The sequence below is a fragment of the Eleutherodactylus coqui genome, chromosome 3 (genome assembly GCF_035609145.1).
Source record: "Eleutherodactylus coqui strain aEleCoq1 chromosome 3, aEleCoq1.hap1, whole genome shotgun sequence".
NCBI lineage: Eukaryota > Metazoa > Chordata > Amphibia > Anura > Eleutherodactylidae > Eleutherodactylus > Eleutherodactylus coqui.
The window spans coordinates 47,505,462-47,528,120 of NC_089839.1; the positions used below are offsets into that span (position 1 = coordinate 47,505,462).

Below are 22,659 nucleotides of genomic sequence, written 5' to 3' on the forward strand. Positions count from 1 at the left end.
CGGGTGGATTGTCCTGCGCCGAAAAAAAAAACAACCCGTTTCGGCGCGAGACAACCCCTTTAAACCCACGAGCCTGCAACAAGGGTCCTCATTTTCATGTGGTTCCCTACTCTCACAAGACAACTTACCCTATGAACGTTGCTCCTGCCCCTTATACAGTCTACTAGCAATTATTGGAAAATTTTATTGTACCAATGTTTCTGGTGACACAATGCACCACACAGCTCTGCTACATGCACGTCACATACACACAGCACTGCTACATGTACATCACATACAGCACTGCTACATGTACATCACATACAGCACTGCTACATGTACATCACATACAGCACTGCTACATGCACGTCACACATACAGCACTGCTACATGTACATCACACACAGCTCTGCTACATACATTCTTCATACAACAGGGATCAAACGTAGCACAGTAGAGTCCTGCACACAGTGATCAGCCCCTGGTCATGTGACCCCAGACTCCTCCTACACAGGTAACTGATCACATAACTGTGACATCATCACAGGTCCTGTAACCACAGGGCTGCTGTAGGTGTTCATTAGTATTCTATCCCCTACAAACCCCCATGGCTTCAGTTGCTATGGAATACTAATAAACATCTAACTGGACAGCAGCCGTGTGCATACAGGACCTGTGATGATGTCACCGTCACATGGCGAGGGTAGATCACATGATCAGGTGCAGAGCATGTAACTCACTTGGGATGAGGGACCTTTCATGATGTCATCATCATGTGATCAGCATGTAACTCACTCACGCACGGACAGCTCGTCGTTAGTATTTTAAGACATTAGATCAGAAAAGACACCTGATCCATGTCATTACCAAGAAAAACTGCATGATCATTGGATTTATCAAGTGGGTGCAAAATTAGTAAATCTATGGTAAAAACGATATCCAAGCTCAAAAAGCGTGGTATGCTATCGCCTTCCCATATTTTATGGCATAATCTCCCAAGCACAAACTGGAAAAACAGGGATAGACAAAGAAAACACACTTATGTAGTCAACTGAGGAATAGAATCGTATAAGTGATAACATAATCAGGGATAAAACAGGTAAAGGACTGGATCTCATTCCTCTAGGATGGACATAATACATCCACCTGTATATAGTGATATGAATGAAAATGGTATAACCTGGGTATCGGTACTGGTGTATTATGTCACCACCGGAAGTTAGGGGTGGCGACATAATGTAGCAGTTTTGACATGGAGTAATGCTCCCAGCTTGTGATGGGCTGGGGGCAGGTGTCATCCCCCAACTGCCCTTGTCCATCAGGGAGGACAGCAGCAAGAGTGGGAGTGGTGGCGGCCACCATGGCCGCAGGAGCAGGAGGAGAGGCGCCGTCAGCGCCACGAGGAGAGGCAGCAGTGGTAGCGGAGCCAGGAGGAGAGGCAATGGCGACTGTGGCGAGTTTACTAGGGCAGGTGGCAGGAGAAGAGGCAGCGGCAGGAGAAGACGCGGTGGCAGAGGCGGCACCTGGAGAATAGGCAGCGGCAGGAAAATAGGCACCAGGAGACCCGGTGGCAGCAGTAGGAGACCCGGCGGCAGCAGCAGCAAAAGACCTGGTGGCAGTGGGGGACCAAGAGAGCCCCAGGTCGTAGCAGTAGTGTCCGTATGGATTTTTGCCTGGGCTGGAGGGTTAGGGTTAGGCTTACTTTTCCTGTCAGGCTTACATATAATGTAAGCCTAACAGGAAAAATAACCCTAACCCTCCTGCCCAGGCAAAAATCCATACGGACACTGCTGCTACGACCTGGGGCTGTTTTTTTACTTGTGGAGTTGTGGTTCAAAAATACAACAAAAAACATGAACACAGCCAGAGGGCTCCTTCACACTGGTGAGTGTGATACCGGGCTATGATTCACGGCCCGATATTGCGCTCTCCACCATGTGAAAGCCCTATGGATGCGAGGCATTTTCATGTGAATACAGCCTGGCATCACTGCGGGGATGAAAGGAATCCCCCGCCATGGCTCTCACAGCTGAGGATCACAAAGTTCTCCCATTGCTTTCTATGGGGCCGGCGCTGCTGCCGACGACCCCATTTGAAAACAATGGGCGGTCTTGCAAAAAAAATGATAGGACATGCTGCGATTTGTTTCTTGCATCACATTGCACCGTTGTGGCATTCAGGAAAACATTGCTAATATGAATGAACTCATTCAAAAGAATGGGTTAATTCACAACGCACAGATCTCACACGATTTTCTCGCTCGAGTGAAATTAGCCTAAGGGGCTATAAAATATTTTTTATATGTAGTCCAGGAAATGCGTCATGTTTGGAAAGATTATGCCAAGGGGCAGATCAGGTATGTAAATTGGTTTTGCATCTATAGGCAGCACTGTTTAGGTAAGGGTACGGGTACAGGGGGGGCACGAGCTGAACCTTTGCACCCAGGCCCCTTAGCCTTTAGTTACGCCCCTGGCCATGTACTACGGGGTTAACTATAGGGAATTAAAAATGAGCACTGTACAAAGAATGTCTCAGACTTGTTAATGTCAGACAGTGTTAATAAAGTTTTTATTCTTGTTCTTTCTGTTCTAGTTTTTTTTTTTTACACAAATGCTCAGTAAAATATCCCTGCGTGCGGTGACCGCTGTTACCTTGGTAAGTGCGCACTAAAGTACACAGGAATAGCTCATGGTTGGCCCTCTCCCGGCTAGACTGTACCATCACACTCTGCAGTACGGAGGGGGGTACACTTTTTCGTATACAGCCGTGGCTATAACAAATATGTACATAAGCCGAGAATACGGACCAGTATAATAAACTTCTTTACTTTTATCGCTCTGCTGCGCTCTGATCGCCTAACCGATTAGTCGCGTCCTGTATCGCTGCGCCGTGACGTCACACCGCCCCTTCCCGCGCAGTGACAGTACTGAGCTGTCACGTGTTCCCACTGTCCTTGGCCGGCGTGCGTATTACCGATCAACATGGCGGCTCTACTAGCTGGTGCCCGGCTTGTCTTGCGCCAAGGTGTGCGCCTTCTGCCCGTCATTACCCGGGCTGCGCCAGTCAGGTCGGCGCACGTCTGTTTGTCTTCTGCACGGTATGTATGATCTCTAACGTGTAGAAGAATCCTGCTGCATGCAGCATGTATGACCTACACTGCACACGTGTGCGGTGCAATGCTGTGCTCTGCTACTACAGTGCTGGTTTCATGCCTGAGACTGGTGCCAGCATGTGCTGGCTGTGGCATACATGGCTGTGGCGCTTGGTTTATGCTTGGTATTAGTTTCAGGGTGTGGGGGTCATGCCCAGCTCAGGTGGCACCTGGTGCCAGGAAGTTGGGTTCATACCTGGCATTGGTGCCAAGATGCAGCTTGTGCTATATCCATGTCTGGCTATGATGTGGGGTTCATGCTTGGCAGTGGTGCCAGGATGTGCCGTTCATGTCTGAGTTGGGTGACGCTGTCGGATTAAATACCAAGCAGGGACCTTTGGATTCATGCCTGGCAGTGGTGCCAGGATCAAGGGGTCTTGCTTGGTAGGAGTGCCAGGATGTTGGCATCGGTCCTTACACTGGTGGGTTCATGCCCGACTCTAGTGCAAATTTTGGGTCTGATGCCACAGTCTGGGACTCCTACTTGCAGTGCTGCAGGTTTTGTACCCAGATGTGATGCCACCTGAAAGTTTTTGCTGCCGCCTCTAACTTTTCATTTAACGAGTCCGTGAAGATGTTGCGCCAACCCGGCAGCCACTTGGGAAGAGTCTCATTGCTTCCCTTGTAGGGTGACTGATACTTGGCCCGATTGTGCCGCTAACTTATGGGTTATGGCGTCACGTGGCGCTGCATGTCCGGCCCGTTTTTTTTTTTAAGAACTCGCCCCACAATGCGGTCTCACATCTTCGCTGGAACCTTCTGGCGCAAAATACCGGAAGAGAGAACGCTGCATGCAGCGCTTTTTCTTCTGCCAAAATATTGGCCAGCTGGACCAAAAGTGTGCAGCCGCTGTTAGTCGATGGAGTCCGATCGGAGCGGTTCGATTTTTGCCTAGAGATGGAGCGGGTCAGCTGTGGGGATTCCATCTTTCCTGCTTCCTGAAAGCGAAGCCCCCGGGTGTGAAAGCAGCCTAAAACTGCCTTCCAGGAGCAGAATGGAGCTTGGTGACCTCTGATTTCACCAAGGTCATTGTATCCTAAACCCCCTGCGAGTCCTGATCCTTCAGTCTTTTGTTAACTAGCAGGAGAGGGTGCCTTTACACGGACAGCTATCATCTGAAGCAGTCACTAAGGTGTAGGAGGGACGGTTGTCTGTGTGTTTTAATGCAGAGCGATTTGTTGGCGACTCGTTCAATTTTGCATTCGCAGAGAGAACCTTTGGCAGCGTTTAGGCTGATTTCACATTTGCAGCAGGGATTCCGCTTTCCTGTTCCGTTGGAGCCGCCGAACTGCTCCGTCTCCGGAAGGAACCGAACAGCAGCTGACAATTCGTTGTCTATAATGGGGTCCACCCGCTTTCCACCCAGGTGCTTGCTTTTGGGACAGAAGAAAAAGCGCATGCAGCAGTTTTTCTTCCAGCATATTCACTGCATGTGTGACTGAAACCCGGCCACAGGTTCCGATGCGGATGTGAAATCAGCCTGACATGGCCGGGAGGCCGAGCGGCGCCTAGCCGCCCGTCGAAATCCGCGTTGGTTGGAGGCACCACCGAACAAGCGCACAAAGTCGTTGCCTAGACGTTTGAAAGACAACAATAGCCTATTTACTCCATGCAATAATTAGTCAACCAGCGACTATTTATGGGTGAGCCCAAAGAAAGGGACTGGTGAACACATTCTCGCTCATTACCTTGTCGGTGGCTGTGTTTATACGGGTTAAAAACGCTATCTTTTCTCCTTAGGGAGAGCAGCTAGACGGTGAGTGAGGAGACTTATAAGGCTATTCATGCTCCTCTGGGTAATATGCAAATAAGGGAGATGGAGCAATACGCAGTGACGCTTCCTGGAGTGACTATTCAGAGGATAGTTTTACTGGGCAAAGCCACCTTTAGGCTGTGTTCATAGAATCATAGAATGGTAGAGTTGGAAGGGACCTCCAGGGTCATCTGGTCCAACCCCCCTACTGAATGCAGGATCACTAAATCATCCCAGACAGATGTCTGTCCAGCCTTAGTTTGAAGACTTCCATTGAAGGAGAACTCTCCACCTCTCGTAACCTATTCCACTCATTGATCACCCTCACTGTCAGATAGTTTGTCTCCTCCCTTTCAGTTTCATCCCATTGCTTCTAGTCTTTCCTTGTACAAATGAGAATATGGCTGATCCCTCTGCACTATGATAGCCCTTCAGATATTTGTAGACCGCTATTAAGTCTCCTCCCAGCCTTCTTTTTTGCAAGCTAAACATTCCCAGATCCTTTAACCGTTCCTCATAGGACATGATTTGCAGACCACTTACCATTTTGGTAACTCTTCTCTGAACTTGCTCCAGTTTGTCTGTTTTTTTTAAAGCTGGGTGCACAGAACTGGACACAGTATTCCAGATGAGGTCTGACTAAGGAAGAGTAGAGGAGATAATGACCTCACGTGATCTAGACTCGATGCTTCTCTTAATACATCCCAGAATTGTGTTAGCTTTTTTGGCTGCTGCATCACATTGTTGACTCATGTTCAGTCTATGATCTATTAGTATACCTAAGTCTTTTTCACATGTGCTGCTGCTTAGCCCAATTCCTCCCATTCTGTATGTGCTTTTTTTCATTTTTCTTGCCCAGATGTAGGACTGTTCAATTCTCCTTGTTAAATACCGTTCTGTTAGTCGCTGCCCACTGTTCAAGCTTTTCTAGATCTTTTTGAATACTCTCTCTTCCCTAGTGTTAGCTAATCATCCTAGCTTTGTGTCATCAGCAAATTTGATCAGTTCCCCATCAATTCCCTTCTCCAGATCATTTATAAAAATGTTGAACAACACTGGGCCTAGGACAGTCTTGTGGTACCCCACTTGATACATTCTTCCACTTGGATGTGCAGCCATTTATGACCACTCTTTGAGTACGATCACTCAGCCAGTTCTGAATCCACCAAACGGTTGCCTTGTCAATCCCATATTTGGTCATTTTTTTCAATAGTATAGTATGAGATACTTTGTCAAATGCTTTACTAAGGTCAAGAAAAACTATATACCGCATTTCCCTGATCAACCCAGTCAGTGATGTTATAGAAGGAAATTAGATTAGTCTGGCATGACTTGTTTGTTACAAGCCCATGCTGGCTCTGGTTAATTACTCCATTTTTATCCAAGTACTTGCATACATGCTGTTTAATAATTTGTTCAAAGATCTTTCCCGGTATAGAGGTCAGGCTCACAGGTCTGTAGTTTCCTGGATCCAACTTCTCTTTTTTGAAGATAGGGACAACATTTGCGCTTTTTCAATCTTCTGGGACTTCTATTCTCCAGGAATTTTCAAAGATTATGGCGAGTGGTTCAGCAATTACCTCTGCTGCTTCCTTTAGTATCCTATAATGTAATTCATCTGGACCTTGAGACTTGAATTCATTTAAGTTAGCTAAGTGTTCCCTCACCATCTCTCTGCTTATAGGTAGCTTGTATTCTTTTATTCCCACAATAGCACAGAGAAGATCAGTTGATGTCCCATCTACTTTCTGAGAGAAAATAGATACAAAATAGGAATTTAAAAGTTCAGCCTTCTCAACATCATTCATAACCAATTCACCATTTTCATCTTGTAAGCATCCAATAGCATCTTTGACTTTTCTTTTGCTTTTGACATACCCTCAAAATCCCTTTTTATTGCTTTTGGCCTCTGTTGCAAGCATCAATTCATTATGAGCTTTAGCTTTTCTGACACTTGCCCTACAGTTTCTGCAGACCGCATTATATTCTACTTTGGATATTTCCCCCTCTTTCATTTGATAAACATATTTTTCTTCCTTTTTAACGTGTGTAAGTTCTGTGTTCATCCATCCTGGTCTCTTTAAATGCTTTCCATTTTTCCTTCTTTTAGGGATTGTTAACGATTGTGCTTTGAGAATTTCATTTCTCAATATTTCCCAACCTTCTTGGATGTTTTTGTCCTGAAGAACATCCAGCCGTTGGATTCTTCCTATCCCCTTTCTGAGTCCATTGAAATCTGCCTTTCTGAAATCCAACCTTGAGGTCTGAGTTTTCTCAGGTCTTCCTCTCCTTTTTATCCAAAATTCAAGGATAGCGTGATCACTGCCTCCTAAGGTCCCAGCCACCCTTACTTCCTCAACCATTTCCTCCCTGTTGGTAAGAATTAGGTCCAGGATAGCAGATCCCCTTGTTTTCTCTTCTACCTTTTGGAAGATAAAGTTGTCAGCAAGAGCAGATAAGAATTTGTTGGATCCATTACTTTTACACGAGAGAGATTCCCAAAAAATATCTGGATAGTTAACATCTCCCATGATCACTATGTTGTGCTTTTTTGAGAGCTTGGCCATCTGATGTAGAAAGAGTTCCTCCATATCTTCTGCTTGTCCAGGCAGCCTATAGTAAATGCCTACGATGCTGTCCTTTCTGTTGTTCTCTCCTTATAGTCTTACCCAAACAGTTTCTACAGAACCACCATGCTCTGAAGCTTGAATCTCGGTGGAGATGACTGTTTTCCTAACATACAACGCAATACCTCCTCCTTCTTTTTTTTTTTTTTTTAGGTCTTTCTTATAAATAAGTTATATCCTTGAAGCCTTGTATCCCAATCATGTGTATCATTCCACCAAGTTTCCGTGATGCCTATGATATCATATGTCTCTTCCTGTGTTAGGAGCTCCAATTTTCCTTGTTTGTTTCCCATGCTCTGTGCATTTGTATAAAAACATCTTAGTTTGTGATCGGTGTCTCTTGCCCCTCTACTTGCCTTCTGAATTTTTTGTCTTTTGTTCTTTATTTCCACTTCTATTAGCAAAGCTCTCAAATGTATTAATTAGCTGTATATTTTTACCTGCCCTTCCCATATTGTTCTAGTTTAAAGCTCTCCTGTTCACACGGGGCGGAGTTGCTGTGGAATGTCTGTGGGGATATTCTGTATCAAATCCCATTTGGTGTGGAGTTTACCACGGATTTTTTGTGCAGCATTCACCCCTCATTGAGAAGAGAGAGACTCCGCAGTGTGATCTGCGATAAAACTGACTCGGCTCGGATTTAAGTTTCGCGCGGGATTTGTGCAGATTTTTTTCCGCAGCATATGGACAGGATTTCCAAACACACTTCCTCATTGCTGCTACTGTTGTAAAAGCTGCGTATTTTTTGTGTGGCCAGTTCACACCGAAAATTTGCGGAAAATCCGACCCGCGTGAACATGGTCTTGGGGTACCAATCTGCAGCAGATTTCACCCCTTTAATTTGAATTCAATTGAAAGGGTGAAATCTGCTGCAGATCTGCACCAAATCGGCAACGTGTGAACGCAGCCTCAGTATCATTGGCGCGTGAAGAGTCATGGGTGAAGTAATTCTCTTCCTCCATGGAGGATAGGAATCTGTCCTCTACGCCTTGTAGAAGGCGAAGATGCAGTTTCATGGAAGATTTGAAGGGGAGAGGGTCATCGAACTTCGGGCTCATGCCCACGGCCGCATGCGTACGGACAGCGTATCCTACACAGCCCTTACACGTGTATAGCGCTCACTTTGTGCAATATGCAGAGAAATAGCCCATACTGCAATTTATTTCTCTTGCGTATTGATGCGCTGTGTCCATTGACTCCATTCACCACGTATCATGTGTTCGTGCATCATTATACACAGTCATGGCATGAGCCCTATGGCTGGGCTCACACGTCCTTATTGGAATGGCGTATTACATGGGCTCTTATGTCCGTCTGATACTGTAACTCAGACCATTGCATTGCCCTACGCATTTCCGTTCACATTTAACGTGTCGGAATTGCGTAATCTGCAAGCGCAAAATAGACCGCAGCAAGTTCTGTCTTGATGCCTGAGAGCCCATTCTTTTGTTTTGTCGCATATATATACTTTCATCGGTATACACGCCATCGCTAAGCAACAGCGGCAAATGTGAACAAAGCAGGTTTACTGCACATAACCGTGTGCGTGCGTGCCTGAGCGCTGCATATTTGCGGAATGAACTATGCTTTTTTTGCATGTGCAACAGGTGTGTATTGCTGCACTTTTTTCGCCCGCGGGGCGTGTTCATCTGCGATTTGTCAAACAGACGCACCGATTGAAGTGGCTTATTAGTTCCAGACGTGTTATTTACTGCGCACTTGCACCCCCCCACCCCTCCCAATGAATACGCAGAAAAATAGATCATGTAGTTTTTTGTTTTTTTTTTTATCACGCATCTGCAGTCCTTGGGTGATTTTGGTCCATGAACACAAACAAAAAAAAACATTACCTGTTGTGTTTCCCCCCCCCCCCCTCCCCCTTTCTTTTTTTTTTTTTTTTTTTTTTAACGGAGCCACATTAATTCTAAGACAATATAGTACAATGTTGCGATATTTTGTCGAGTGGCATGCCAATTGCTGGGGTTCGGCACCATTCCTGCGATGGTGGTGGATCCAACACTCCTGACAGAGCCGAACAACGGAAATAATAGCACAGCCGAAAGTCAAAAGAACACCCCAACATAGTGCTTACAGAAGGAAATAATTGCACAGAATTTCCTTAAAGTTTATGAATCAGAATTGTAAGGGAGACTTCTTCTCAGCACTTAATTATTAATCAGTACTTAAAGGGGTTGTGCCACTTCTAACTTTTCCTGCAGGAAGCGGACAGCTCCGTACATTGCGGAATGGCCCAGGTTGGTACTTCAATAGGACTCAGCCTGCAGTACCAACCTGGGCCACTGCACAATGTACAGAGCTGTCTGCTTCCTTCAGCAAAACTACTAGAAATCAGACAACTCCTTTTAAGGAATTGCTGTGCATGCATTTCCCCAATGTATAAAAATGGGGTCCAAACTTCAAAGCTATAAACAATGGGGTCCCACTCCCCCATTCAGCACTACACTAGGCTGGGGAAAGAGCACTACACATGCCTAGCCGCTGTTTACCTCCAGTTTAACAATCACCTGTGGTCAAGCACATTCTACAGTTGCACCTCAGCCAAGTTGCTGACGTGCGGGAGCGTAGCCCGACGGTAAATCCGTTTTCTTATTTTATTAAGAAGCGTGCAAGTTGTGTTGAGAGAATAAACTTTGTTTTCTCCGTAACATTTCAGATGCCTGAGCAGCTCATCCAGATTCCTTTCAGTGCTGGCGCAAGAGCGGGGGAACGCAGAAGCCGAGCTTACTCCCAGCGGCAGGGCCAAAGCGTATCAGGATGATTGGTCCATCCATCAGCTGGGACAGAGGCTGAAGACAAAGGGGCGCACCACTAGAAAAAATCTGCTGAAAACCTTTCAAGAAGTTTGCAAAACAGGTAAAAGTGAAGAAGTTCTGTGTAGCGGCTCCTGCAAAAAGGTCCCCCCCCCCCCCCCCCCCTCGTCTTAACTTTTTGTCTGTACAGCTCCTCTGCAGTACTAAGTACACCAGGCAGATGCAACCGCCGCTCCGCCTTCGCATGTCTTGTGTATAGCGCTGCATTATTTTATGGAAAAAGGAGCTGACCTGTCTATTCATTGCGTGGTTTCTGAAGTGGGCAGCCACACTCCAAACTGTCCCTTTGCAATGGAGATAAGTTTATGTGTAGTTCCCCGTGGCGTTTCGAAATGTAAGTCCGCAGCAGAAATCTGAGGGTCCGGATACCTTTGACAGAAAGATCCGCTGCGTAAACCTGTCCTGATATCGCTTTACTCCAATCAGTCCCTTTCTTCTCTCTGCTTCGTGATCGGTTGAGCCTTGGCCTCGTTCTCGTGAGGTTTTGCAAGTTGAAGAAAAGTAGGTGTGCTTAGGACTCTAAAGGCTGTATGGGCACCTTGGAGGAAGGGGAAGTTTTTTTTTTTCTTTCTTCACTTAGTCATGTATTTGGGCTGACAATCGTTTTTGCAATAGGGTTTCTTTAACAATTTTTCGCAGTTTGTCTTCTGCAGTTTCTGTATATCACTGTATATAGACACTGCAGTCTTGGGGTCCTTTTACATAGGACGATTATCAGGCACTTCAGCACTCAGCAGTAGTTCCAATGACCATCACTCCTGTGCTTTCACACAATCGTTCAGTGAATTGAGGCAGAGCGGCCCAGAGATCGCTTTAGAATGCTTGCCTCTAGTCACAGTAAACAGGCAGTCATTCATAGATGAATGACTGCCTGTTTGCACAGGCAAGTTGTCTGTCTGATTTTATGCCTGTCTCAACTGAACGACAACTGATGACAGAATGAATTATCATTTGTCATTCAGTTGCTGGCGGTGTTTGCGCTGAACAATAATTGTTCAGTCTTGCATGATTCAGCAATAAACTGAATCATACTGTCTAAAAGGGCCCTGAGGAGATCCGTAAGTGAGGCTGGCCTCACCGCTTAGTTTTCATCCTTTACCTATTTTTTTTTCTTTTTTCATTTTAAGTGTTTATTTTTACCACGCAGTCGCTAGGGGATGGCACGTGTACCCGCAACCAATCCGCAATGTTAATTGCAGTCAGGCCGCGGGTTGGATGGCTTCCATTGACTTCAATGCAAGCCATCCATACGGACACCCCACGAAAATAGAGCATTCTGCAATTTTTGTTTTTGTTTTTTCCTCCGCTTGCGGAAACCGCACTTCGTTTCTGTGAGTGTGCAGGAAGAGACATTTTATCATAGCATGCTATAAACACTATTTGCTGCGGATCCATGCTGTGGACGCTGACCGTGGATTCTGCAATGCAAATCTGTTCGTGTGTCTGCTTTCTGGCAGATCTCCTACTCAGACTTGGGGTTCTCTCACACATGCACTTTTGTACCGCGACTACGTTTTGAACGCCACAGTATAATGCTGTCGCTTTCAATGGAGCCTCGCAGACATGGACTGCGATTTTTATTTATTTTTTTAAGCACTGCCTGCTCTATTTTTGCCATGTTTAGCGCACCTCCTCACCCACCACAATTGGCTGCGCTTAAAACCAGCTGTTGGGTGGCAGCAACTTGCAAATCGCAATGTGAACGCAATCACATCATTCGGTTTGCTGATGGTGAAGGGCTACACTGCTGTCTTTGTCGTGGCCAAAGTCGCCCTTGCCTAAATTTTAAGAAATTATAACCGATCGCTAAGATCTACCATCTCTGAATGGTTTGAGTGACTGCTGGGACCCTCGTAGCCCCTGGAATGATGAGCACAGAGCTAGTAAACGGCTGCCCTTATTCTTCACCTGTGCAGCTCCTCTCCCAGTCCCGACCTGACAATAGGCAGCTTTTCATTGGCTTATCTATTGCTTTACTGAAACTTTTTGCCTACTCTGATACATTGTAACGCAGTGGGACTTGAAGAGAGATTTGTGCTGCAGAAGACCGTTTAGACTGGATACAATTAGAGCAACCTTTAGGCCTCCCGGACATGACTGCGTCCGATCCGACCCTGTGTCCGGCCGATGACTGCCGCTTACCTGTCCGGATTCTTCTCTATCTGTACTGCGGAAGCGCCGGCCGGGACGCATGCACAGTACAGATTATGCTGCGCTGTTGCTAAACGAAGGTCGCGGGATCAGCGTCCTTTTGCAATAATGATTGCGGAAGGGCCACGGGATGGCCTGCTTCAAAAGAAGCCATCCAGGCGGAAACCGCACAGAAATGCAGCATGCTTTGTTTGTTCCGCCGCGATCGGAAATGGCAGTTCATTTCCACTTGTGTGCAGGAAGCAGCGGTTCTCCATAGGGGGATATGGGCAGTATTTGCTGCGGAATGTGGGAGCAGCCGCCGACCCCCGGATTCTGCAATAAATTCCCCCCTTCCCCCCATGTGTACAGGAGCCCTAAGTGTAACTTATCTTTACCACTGACATTTATTGAATATTCCTGTTCATCCACAAGCTAGCAGAGATCTTGAAAATTGATGCCATATTTTGTATTAGAAAACAAAGTTCTGTGTGTGTGATGTATGTATATATTTTATAAATTATTTTTTCCCCCCCTTTATTTGAAGGTGTACCCACGGACAGCCAGGTGTGGTTCTTTCTGCGTGCCTGTGGCTCATATATGCCAGAGGTGCCCCCAGGGGAACGAACAGAGATGGCTAACAATATGCTGGAACAAGCTGAAAGAACTTGTAAGGATTCGCTTTTATGGTCGTCGTGTAACGTGCGGTTTGCATGTAGTTCTATAAAGGGTTGCGTGGGATCTGCTTGGCGATCAGCAGAACTGGCATCCCTTTATTACTCAAAAGGTACAGTGTGGCCTGTAAATGACTGGGGGGTACAGTGTGGCCTGTAAATGACTGGGGGGTGTACAGTGTGGCCTGTAAATGACTGGGGGGGGGGGGGGTGTACAGTGTGGCCTGTAAATGACTGGGGGGGGGGGTGTACAGTGTGGCCTGTAAATGACTGGGGGGGGGGGTACAGTGTGGCCTGTAAATGACTGGGGGGGGGTACAGTGTGGCCTGTAAATGACTGGGGGGGGGGTACAGTGTGGCCTGTAAATGACTGGGGGGGGGAGGGTGGTACAGTGTGGCCTGTAAATGACTGGGGGGGGGGGTACAGTGTGGCCTGTAAATGACTGGGGGGGGGGGGTACAGTGTGGCCTGTAAATGACTGGGGGGGGGGGGGTACAGTGTGGCCTGTAAATGACTGGGGGGGGGGTACAGTGTGGCCTGTAAATGACTGGGGGGGGGGTACAGTGTGGCCTGTAAATGACTGGGGGGGGGGGTACAGTGTGGCCTGTAAATGACTGGGGGGGGGGTACAGTGTGGCCTGTAAATGACTGGGGGGGGGGGTACAGTGTGGCCTGTAAATGACTGGGGGGGGGGGGTACAGTGTGGCCTGTAAATGACTGGGGGGGGGGGGTACAGTGTGGCCTGTAAATGACTGGGGGGGGGGTACAGTGTGGCCTGTAAATGACTGGGGGGGGGGTACAGTGTGGCCTGTAAATGACTGGGGGGGGGTACAGTGTGGCCTGTAATGACTGGGGGGGGTACAGTGTGGCTGTAAATGACTGGGGGGGTACAGTGTGGCCTGTAAATGACTGGGGGGGGGGGTACAGTGTGGCCTGTAAATGACTGGGGGGGGGGGGGTACAGTGTGGCCTGTAAATGACTGGGGGGGGGTGGTACAGTGTGGCCTGTAAATGACTGGGGGGGGGGTACAGTGTGGCCTGTAAATGACTGGGGGGGGGTACAGTGTGGCCTGTAAATGACTGGGGGGGGTACAGTGTGGCCTGTAAATGACTGGGGGGGGGGGGGGTACAGTGTGGCCTGTAAATGACTGGGGGGGGGGGTACAGTGTGGCCTGTAAATGACTGGGGGGGGGGGTACAGTGTGGCCTGTAAATGACTGGGGGGGGGGGGGTACAGTGTGGCCCGTAAATGACTGGGGGGGGGGGTACAGTGTGGCCCGTAAATGACTGGGGGGGGGGGGGTACAGTGTGGCCCGTAAATGACTGGGGGGGGGGGGGTACAGTGTGGCCCCGTAAATGACTGGGGGGGGGGTACAGTGTGGCCCGTAAATGACTGGGGGGGGTACAGTGTGGCCCGTAATGACTGGGGGGGTACAGTGTGGCCCGTAAATGACTGGGGGGGGGTACAGTGTGGCCCGTAAATGACTGGGGGGGGGTACAGTGTGGCCCGTAAATGACTGGGGGGGGGGTGTACAGTGTGGCCCGTAAATGACTGGGGGGGGGGGGTGTACAGTGTGGCCCGTAAATGACTGGGGGGGGGGGGGGTGTACAGTGTGGCCCGTAAATGACTGGGGGGGGGGGGTACAGTGTGGCCCGTAAATGACTGGGGGGGGGGGGGTACAGGTGTGGCCCGTAAATGACTGGGGGGGGGGGGGTACAGTGTGGCCCGTAAATGACTGGGGGGGGGGGGGGTACCAGTGTGGCCCGTAAATGACTGGGGGGGGGGGGGTACAGTGTGGCCCGTAAATGACTGGGGGGGGGGGGTTTTACAGTGGCCCGTAAATGACTGGGGGGGGGGTACAGTGTGGCCTGTAAATGACTGCGGGGGGCGGGGGGTACAGTGTGGCCTGTAAATTCAGAATGGAGACAAAAAACTGAGAAACGGATTGCATTTGAAGTTCTTCAGTTTGTGCATTTCTATGAACAGGAAAACAAGTGTTTTTCTTTCCATTTTGCTTCTCCTACCACTAAACATCTAGTGTTAAATGACCCTTAGTATACAGTGGGACCTGTAAACTACTAATGGGTCAGATTGGGACCTTTAAATTACTAAGGGGGCATAGCTTGGCCTATAAGTTAAGGGGAACCCACTGTGACTCTGTTGTCCAAGGGCCCGTAAAAACCCTGGAGCCAGACCCAATATCAATGCCATCAGTGCCCCCCTCCCCCCCGTTTTGTTTTAGGGGCAGGAGTAAGTGAGCCAGGCCTCCATGTGCCGGTGTAAGTCTCTAGATGTGTTGAGTTATTCTGTCTGCCCATTACTAGGGTGATAGTAGTAATATTACAATTAGCTGTATTCTTGTCTTCCAGGGGTGGAGTTCAACGTTTCCATTACAACGTACTGCTGGAGGTCTACCTACAAAATGAACATGTCTTCTCACCCACTGATTCCTTGCCAAGATGGAAGATGGCTAACATGGAGCCTGATCATGTGGGGATTTCTATTGTTACCATGGGATGGGGGTTGTTGTCTCGTTCCTAGAACGTCTCAATCAACTTGAAAAAGCTACACTTTTTAAGGCCTCATGTCCATGGCAGATAAAAAAAAAATTTTCTCTTCCCCCCCCCCCCCCCCCCCCCCCCGCGCAGATGTACACAGTGGCACGGCGGATCGTCCGCGCGGAAAAAAGACGTAAGCCCAAAGTGACTGCCTTTACCTTGGTCTCCAAGCAACCAGAGAGATATCTGCCTACAAATCGGAAATACATGCGGATTTGTTTGCGGATCGCTCGCTTCCATTGAGATCAATGGCGACCATCCACGGTAAAATGGAGCATGTTGCAATTTCTTTACCACAAAACAAATCCGCACGTGTGCATGGAGGTGGGGATGCTCCGTGATTTCCTATGGGCAGCTTAAACTGCGCATCTTCTGCGCGGGTGCCGATCGCGGATCCTGCAAATAAATTCTGCCCGTGGACGTGAGGCCTAATATTCCAATTTTGTCAGTTAAAATGTTTTACTGACAAATTTTTCGTCCTGATGTTGTTTTGTGTGTTTATCTCCATCCATGTTTAAACTTAAATGCAGAATTTTGCTGGTTTCCTGTTAGAGAGCGGCAGATTGTGTGAGTTCAGATGAGTTACAAAGAGCTATTAAAGGAGTTGTCCAGTTGTAAACTATTGATGGTTTATCCACTGGACCAGTGCGCTCATGCACTGGGCAGACAGCTCTGTTCACACTACAGTGGCCAGGCTTGGTATTACAGGCAAAGTTCTTATTGAAGTGAATGGGCTGTAATACCAAGGCCGACTACTACAGCAGAAATGCAGCCGATTGCTACCTGCAGAAATCTGCTCCATGCACAAGTGCACCGGCCTTGCAAACAGCTCATAAGTGGGGATCCTAATCGGTGGACCTCCATTGATCTTATTATTGACGACCTATCTTGAGGATAAACCATCAGGAATATGCAATTGTGCAAACTCCTTTAAAGGGGTTGTTCCTCTATCCACAGAATAGGAAATAACTTGCTGATCAGTGGTCTGACCGCTGAGACCCCACCAGTCCTGAAAACTGAGTTTCCTGGAATGAAAAGAGCACCAGTTGAAGCGCTGTCATTTAAGTAAGACTGAGTGCTATAGCTGCGCGCTTGAACTCTATTTCTTGTGGTCTCATGAATGAAGCAGCAGTGCACATGTGCGTCTGCCATTCTTTTCAATCAGGGACACTCCAACCCCAGTTTTCGAAATTGGACCACCATCGATCAGACAGTTATTGCCTATCCTCTTTTTAAAGCGACCCTCCAGACCTGGGCAAAAAAAAGATGACTGCACTGCTTCTCTAAGTGATGCACAGTGTGCATTGGTAGTCTAAGACACTACATGCTGCTCTCATGCGAACCACGCTGGTTAATCAAAGCCTTGTGTACGGTCTTAGACTAATGATGCATATTAATAGTCCCAAAAGCAGGGTGTCCACCTTTGCTTGGAGAGTTGCTTTAAGTCACACGTCTGATAGAATGGTGATAAAGGACTGTAAGCACACTGATACAGGAAGGGCTGGCAATCACCGAGTAGCACCGCCCACTGGACTCTTAAACGATTTACTATATTGTGTTCCTTTCTGTTCCATAATGCGTTTTTACGGATGGCGTTTTCGGTGACTGAGACTCCAACTGTGTGTGTGAAGCCTTGTCTGTAAACCATTGAATTAATATTTTTTGCTTGTTCTCCAGGGCACATTTCAGGGGCTCATTGCAGCCTTTTGCAGTCAAGGAGATATTGGTGGCGCAAGGTATGTAGTAAATAATGGGTTGCATCTTTTTACACTTGAGCTTTTAGTTTAGTTTCTTTGCCTTCACCTAATAGATACAGCAATTTGCCTATTTACCTTTATGCAACCGCGCCATTTCCCACTATGACTTTACAAGTGGCCGGAGCTGCTGTTCCTGTTTCTATGGATGGTAATCTCATTTGGAGCTATATGGCTTTGGCCATTAGAGGAGTTAGTGTACATATAGCAATGTCCCTTTCCCCATGTGATGAAAGACTAGGCACTGCATTAAACTTACAAAGGAGAGCGCAGAGACTAAGGCCCTATTCATAAGGGTATTTTAACATCTGAGTTCTGTCCGAGTTTGCAAACGACAACTTGGACCCATTAAAGTGTATTCACATATGTATTTCAGTATTTCACATATGTCTGTTATTTTTTATTTTTTTCTTGGACCTATGGTTCATGTAAAGAAAATTGGAGCTTTGTAATATTTCCCTTGCGCCCACTACGGCACCTGTGAAAGACCACCTCCAATACGGACAGGAAATGGGAACCTCCCAGTTCGTCTTAAAGGCAGGAACACCCTTCATATCCTGAGTTCCTAGTTCCTGTCCATGGGACAGGTCTTTTTCTCTTGGATGTTCCCAGAGAACAGCTTTGTGGATTGCTTCCAGGTTAGCCTAAGTCTTTGCATGGAGCCGCTGATCAGACTGGTTCCTCTCTGTGGTGAATACTGGGCACCCTCTTAACTCCAGGGACATGTTGGTTCTTTTATGCAGAGGCTCCAGTGATTCACGGCATCGTCAGATGTGGGGGGCTGCTCTGTGCTGCCGCATAGGGGTCCCTTTACTGTGGGGCTTCATGTCATTTGGCTGCCTGTTGCCTCCCTTCTGCGGGCTGCCTGTTGCCTCCCTTCTGCGGGCTGCCTGTTGCCTCCCTTCTGCGGGCTGCCTGTTGCCTCCCTTCTGCCGGCTGCCTGTTGCCTCCCTTCTGCCGGCTGCCTGTTGCCTCCCTTCTGCCGGCTGCCTGTTGCCTCCCTTCTGCCGGCTGCCTGTTGCCTCCCTTCTGCCGGCTGCCTGTTGCCTCCCTTCTGCCGGCTGCCTGTTGCCTCCCTTCTGCCGGCTGCCTGTTGCCTCCCTTCTGCCGGCTGCCTGTTGCCGCCCTTCTGCCGGCTGCCTGTTGCCGCCCTTCTGCCGGCTGCCTGTTGCCGCCCTTCTGCCGGCTGCCTGTTGCCGCCCTTCTGCGCCTGTTGCCGCCCTCTGCTAGCAAGACTGTGGCTTGGGGGTAGTGGCAGATTTGCAGGGTCCAGTCTTGAGACAAGCTTTACTACTTAAGCCAAGATGCTTTAAGACTTTTCCACTTCAGGCAAATATAAAATCCTTGATTAAAAGAGTGGAGGCATCTGGGTATGAGATTTTTTCTAGAGCTGTAAAAAGGAGGAGGTACCCCTTTCAGGAGAATGAGGTGGCAGATTAGGGTAAGGCCCCAAAATTCATGCATCAGTAGCAAAAACGTCAAAGAAATTGGTCCTTCCGTTTTGAAGATCCAGGATGTCTAAGAGATCCTTTTAGATGGAAAAGCAGAGGTTTACCTTCAAAAGAACTGGGAGGCAGCTACAACCTCTTTTAAGCCCTGTATAACGACCACCTCTGTGGTGCGATCTCTAAAGATATGGTTAGATCAGCTGGAGTCACAGATCCTTAATAGAACCCCAAGGGAACAGATTCTGGAATCTTTTCCTACTATGATCAAGGCGATTGATTTTATTTCAGATGCGGATGCATCAAGATTTAGCGCCAGAGCAACGACTTGATCTAATTTAGCAAGAAGAGCCTAATGGCTTAAATGTGGGAATGGGGATTTGGCTTCGTAAGCTAGTTTATGTGCCGTTCCTTGCCAGGTTGAGTTTTTATTTGGACAAGCAATGGATAATAGCTTGGAAAAAGCTTCAGATAAAATGAGGGGTTTCTCAACACCTGGCTTTCCTAGAGTAGACGCCCTTTCGTAGGGGAAGGAGGGATGGAAATAGAGAGTTTGAGAAGAATAAATACTAGGTTTTATGTTCAATAAGCAGGTTCTACCCATAGAAACCAACAATGGCGCCAGACCCCCAGGTCGGCGGTTCTTTCCCTCCCCTTTTCAGGCCTGGGAACAGATTTCAGCAAGTCTTGGGATAAAAGGAGACTACAGTTTGGACTTCCTCTCTTTTCCTCTAGAAAGATTTCGCCTCATGAATCGTAAGGTCAGATTCCACAAAACAATCTGCCCTCTTAGAAGTCTTTTTTTTTTCTCTTAGCAAAAAATGTTTTAGTTCCAGAGGTAGAGAAAGGGAGAGTTTATTCCACTCTTTCTAGTAAAAAAAAAAAAATGTACGGTTCCTTTTGTGTAATATTAAATTTAAAAGACCAGAACAGACCAGAAAGCTCAGATTTAGGAGGTCTATCAATAATGTCCAACTTGGGTTAGAACATAAACTGGGAAGAATTTGCCCGTGTCCCAAAAGAAGATGCTGGTTTCTGGGATTCCCCCTGGATTCCAACTTAGTTATGCCTTTTGCCTTAGGAGAAAGCTCGGTTAGTAAAGCCGAGATGCTTGAATTTAGTGGACTCCAACTGGAAAAGTTCTCTGAGACAGACCATGTCTGTTCTGGGTCTACTGACTTCACACTGCTGTGTGAGTTGGGCACCATTCCTTCCTCCTTGGACCAGAAGTTCAGTATCTCCAGTTGTTGAGTTGAAATGTCCTTTCGTTGGCGGATGTTGCCTGGAAATCTAGAGAAAGGGGTGCATTGGCTAAGGGAAGATCTCTTACCATTACTACAGCAAAGAGAAGGTCCCAGAAGTTGATGAGTTTTGCTCAACAGCTTTTAAATTCAGCAGAGATCAACACCCTTTTCCTGATGGCAGTCCATTTGAAGGGGTCAGAAAATACCCAGACAGATTATGTCCGTCGCAATTAGGCAAGGGTAGCGCATATTGGATCTGGAGGTTTTCAACCAAATCTCTGGCCAATGCCTACTCTAGATTTATTTGCAACCTTGCATAACGCACGTTGTGCGATGTGTTTTCCGGCCCGGTTGAAAACAATGGGCGAGTTTTTTGAGGGAATCTTCCCCCCCCCCCCCCCCCTTTAAAAAACAAACACCAAAACATTAAAATATCCAAAATGGAAATAAAACTATAGATGGGGTTAGGGTTACATACCCAGGGACCTATGGAGGGTGTTCCTGCCTTTAAAGCATTCTGGGAGGTTCCGGTTTGCTGTCTAGAGGCGAGGTTGTCTCATGTGTAATGGGCTCATGGAAAACCGATTTCCAGTAAGTAATCATGTTTTCACGCACCAAAATCTCCAATTCAAGTCAATAGGTGTGTGAAAAAAATTAAAATATGCACTTGCATGGCATGCTGCATTCGCTGCAATTATTCTTCATGCACTCATTGACTTCAGTTAGTTGTGACTTAAAGGGGTTGTTCGGGACTTTGGGAATTCCTGTTGATCTGTCCTCCAGTACAATTGTCAGGGGTTTACCGCTCGGGATCATTATTGCACAGCTGATTTCCAGCGCTGCTGTCAGTATGGAGAAGGCAGATCACATTGTCCGTACTGCAGCGGCCTGGTTAGTATTGCATTGACTTCAATACAAGCTGTGCCTGCAATACCAACATGGGCTGCTGCACTACAGACAGCACAATCCTCTTCTGTACTGATAGCGGCGCTGGCAGTCGGCTGATTTGTGGGGATCCCGATGAGCGGATCCCTGCTGGTCCTCCATTGCTGAGGATAGGTAATCGATACAAAAAAAATCCCGGACACTCCTTTTTTTTTTTTTTTAGATGGCATCAATTTAGAGGCCACCATTACTTTTTGTTTTGTTGGCCTCTCATGGCAAATGGATTACGTTACTTTTTTTTTTTTTTACTGACCGAAATCGCTTTCGCCCCTATGAATAATGCCAAACGGGCAGTTTTAGGAAACTGCTTAAAAGTGGAACAGTCTTTGCTGCCCATAGCAACTAATCACAGCACAACTTTCACTTTTGAAGAGCAGAATACTACACGAAAATTTAATTACGCTTGTGTGAGCCTGGCCTAAAACGATGGGCCGATGGCTTCAGTAAGTGGATGATGGTAGCTGCTTTCTGGATTCCGTTGTAAGGCCGCCTGCAGACGGCCCGGTCGCATCCCGCTGCGAGAATTCTCGCAGCAGGATGCGGGCCCGTGCCCCTGCACAGCCCTGTGGCTCATCCGCTCTCGGCGTCTTCTTACTGCATTATGTGACGGCTGCCGCCCAGCCGGTGCATACGCGGAGCCGGCCCATCACTAGTGCCCTTTCTGTGTGGGCCTCTGCGGGACCCACACAGAAATAGAACATGCCACGCTTTGTTTTCCGCGTGTGTTTTCATGCGGCCAAACCGCGGTGTCTGTATAGGATTGCATTATCTAATGCAATCCTATGGCAGTGGGCACGGGCGGGCGCTTTGCGGGAAATCCCGCCGCGCTATTTCTGCCCGTGCGCAGGGGGTCTAAGAGGGAGACTATATCCTGAGCGTATCCTGTGGATGTAGGATGTAAAACCCAGCACACGTTGACAGAAGCCGCGCCGAATTCTGCTTTTAAAAGACGCACTTTCGATTGCTTTGTATTACATTAAATCAGTTAGAGAATCATTTGAGAACTGTTTACTGTCATTTTGAGTGTTTTGTTCTCATTTAATCACAATTCCAATTTAACGTTCACACTGTTTATATACGAGTGTTACAAGACTTCTTGTTTTCTCTCTTCTCTCTTTTTTTTTTTTTTTATCATTTTCCAGCACAATTTTAGAATCTATGAAGAATAAAAACTTTCCCATCACTGAACAGGTTTTCAATTCTCTGATTAAGGGACATGCCAGAGCAGGGTAAGGTGTATCAACTACATATATTTGCGCTTTTTTTTCTTCTTCTCTTAGTGCTTGTATAAAATGCAATGAATTTTAAGTATTTTTCGTAGCTTTTTCATAAGTTTTCTTGGCAAGCTTTTCCATTTTACTTTCGCTTTCGGCCGCAGCTCCCTGAGGCTGACGTGTGCTTTAGCGCACCCCATCGTTGTGATAGGTGGTGAGTTGCGCTAAACGGCCAAAGATGGAGCAGACAGTGCTCGAAAATCGCAGCGCTGGAAAATGCCGTCCAGCGCTGCGATCGAACGCATGTCTGCAAGGCCCCTTTGATGTCAATGGGAGCGTTATACTGCAATTACCGCA

At 47.4% G+C, this 22,659-nt stretch overlaps 1 protein-coding gene across 1 annotated transcript in view; it reads left to right on the forward strand.

Moving 5' to 3' along the window:
* The first annotated feature begins 2,926 nt into the window (after window positions 1–2,926).
* Window positions 2,927–22,659, forward strand: part of LRPPRC (leucine rich pentatricopeptide repeat containing) — a 156,899-nt gene continuing 137,166 nt past the window's right edge. The window contains exons 1-6 of the mRNA XM_066595564.1: window positions 2,927–3,076; window positions 10,185–10,384; window positions 13,019–13,141; window positions 15,511–15,632; window positions 17,378–17,436; window positions 22,231–22,317. Coding sequence (XP_066451661.1) covers window positions 2,961–3,076; window positions 10,185–10,384; window positions 13,019–13,141; window positions 15,511–15,632; window positions 17,378–17,436; window positions 22,231–22,317 — 707 coding nt within the window. The 5' untranslated portion in view covers window positions 2,927–2,960. The remainder of the gene's footprint in view (window positions 3,077–10,184; window positions 10,385–13,018; window positions 13,142–15,510; window positions 15,633–17,377; window positions 17,437–22,230; window positions 22,318–22,659) is intronic.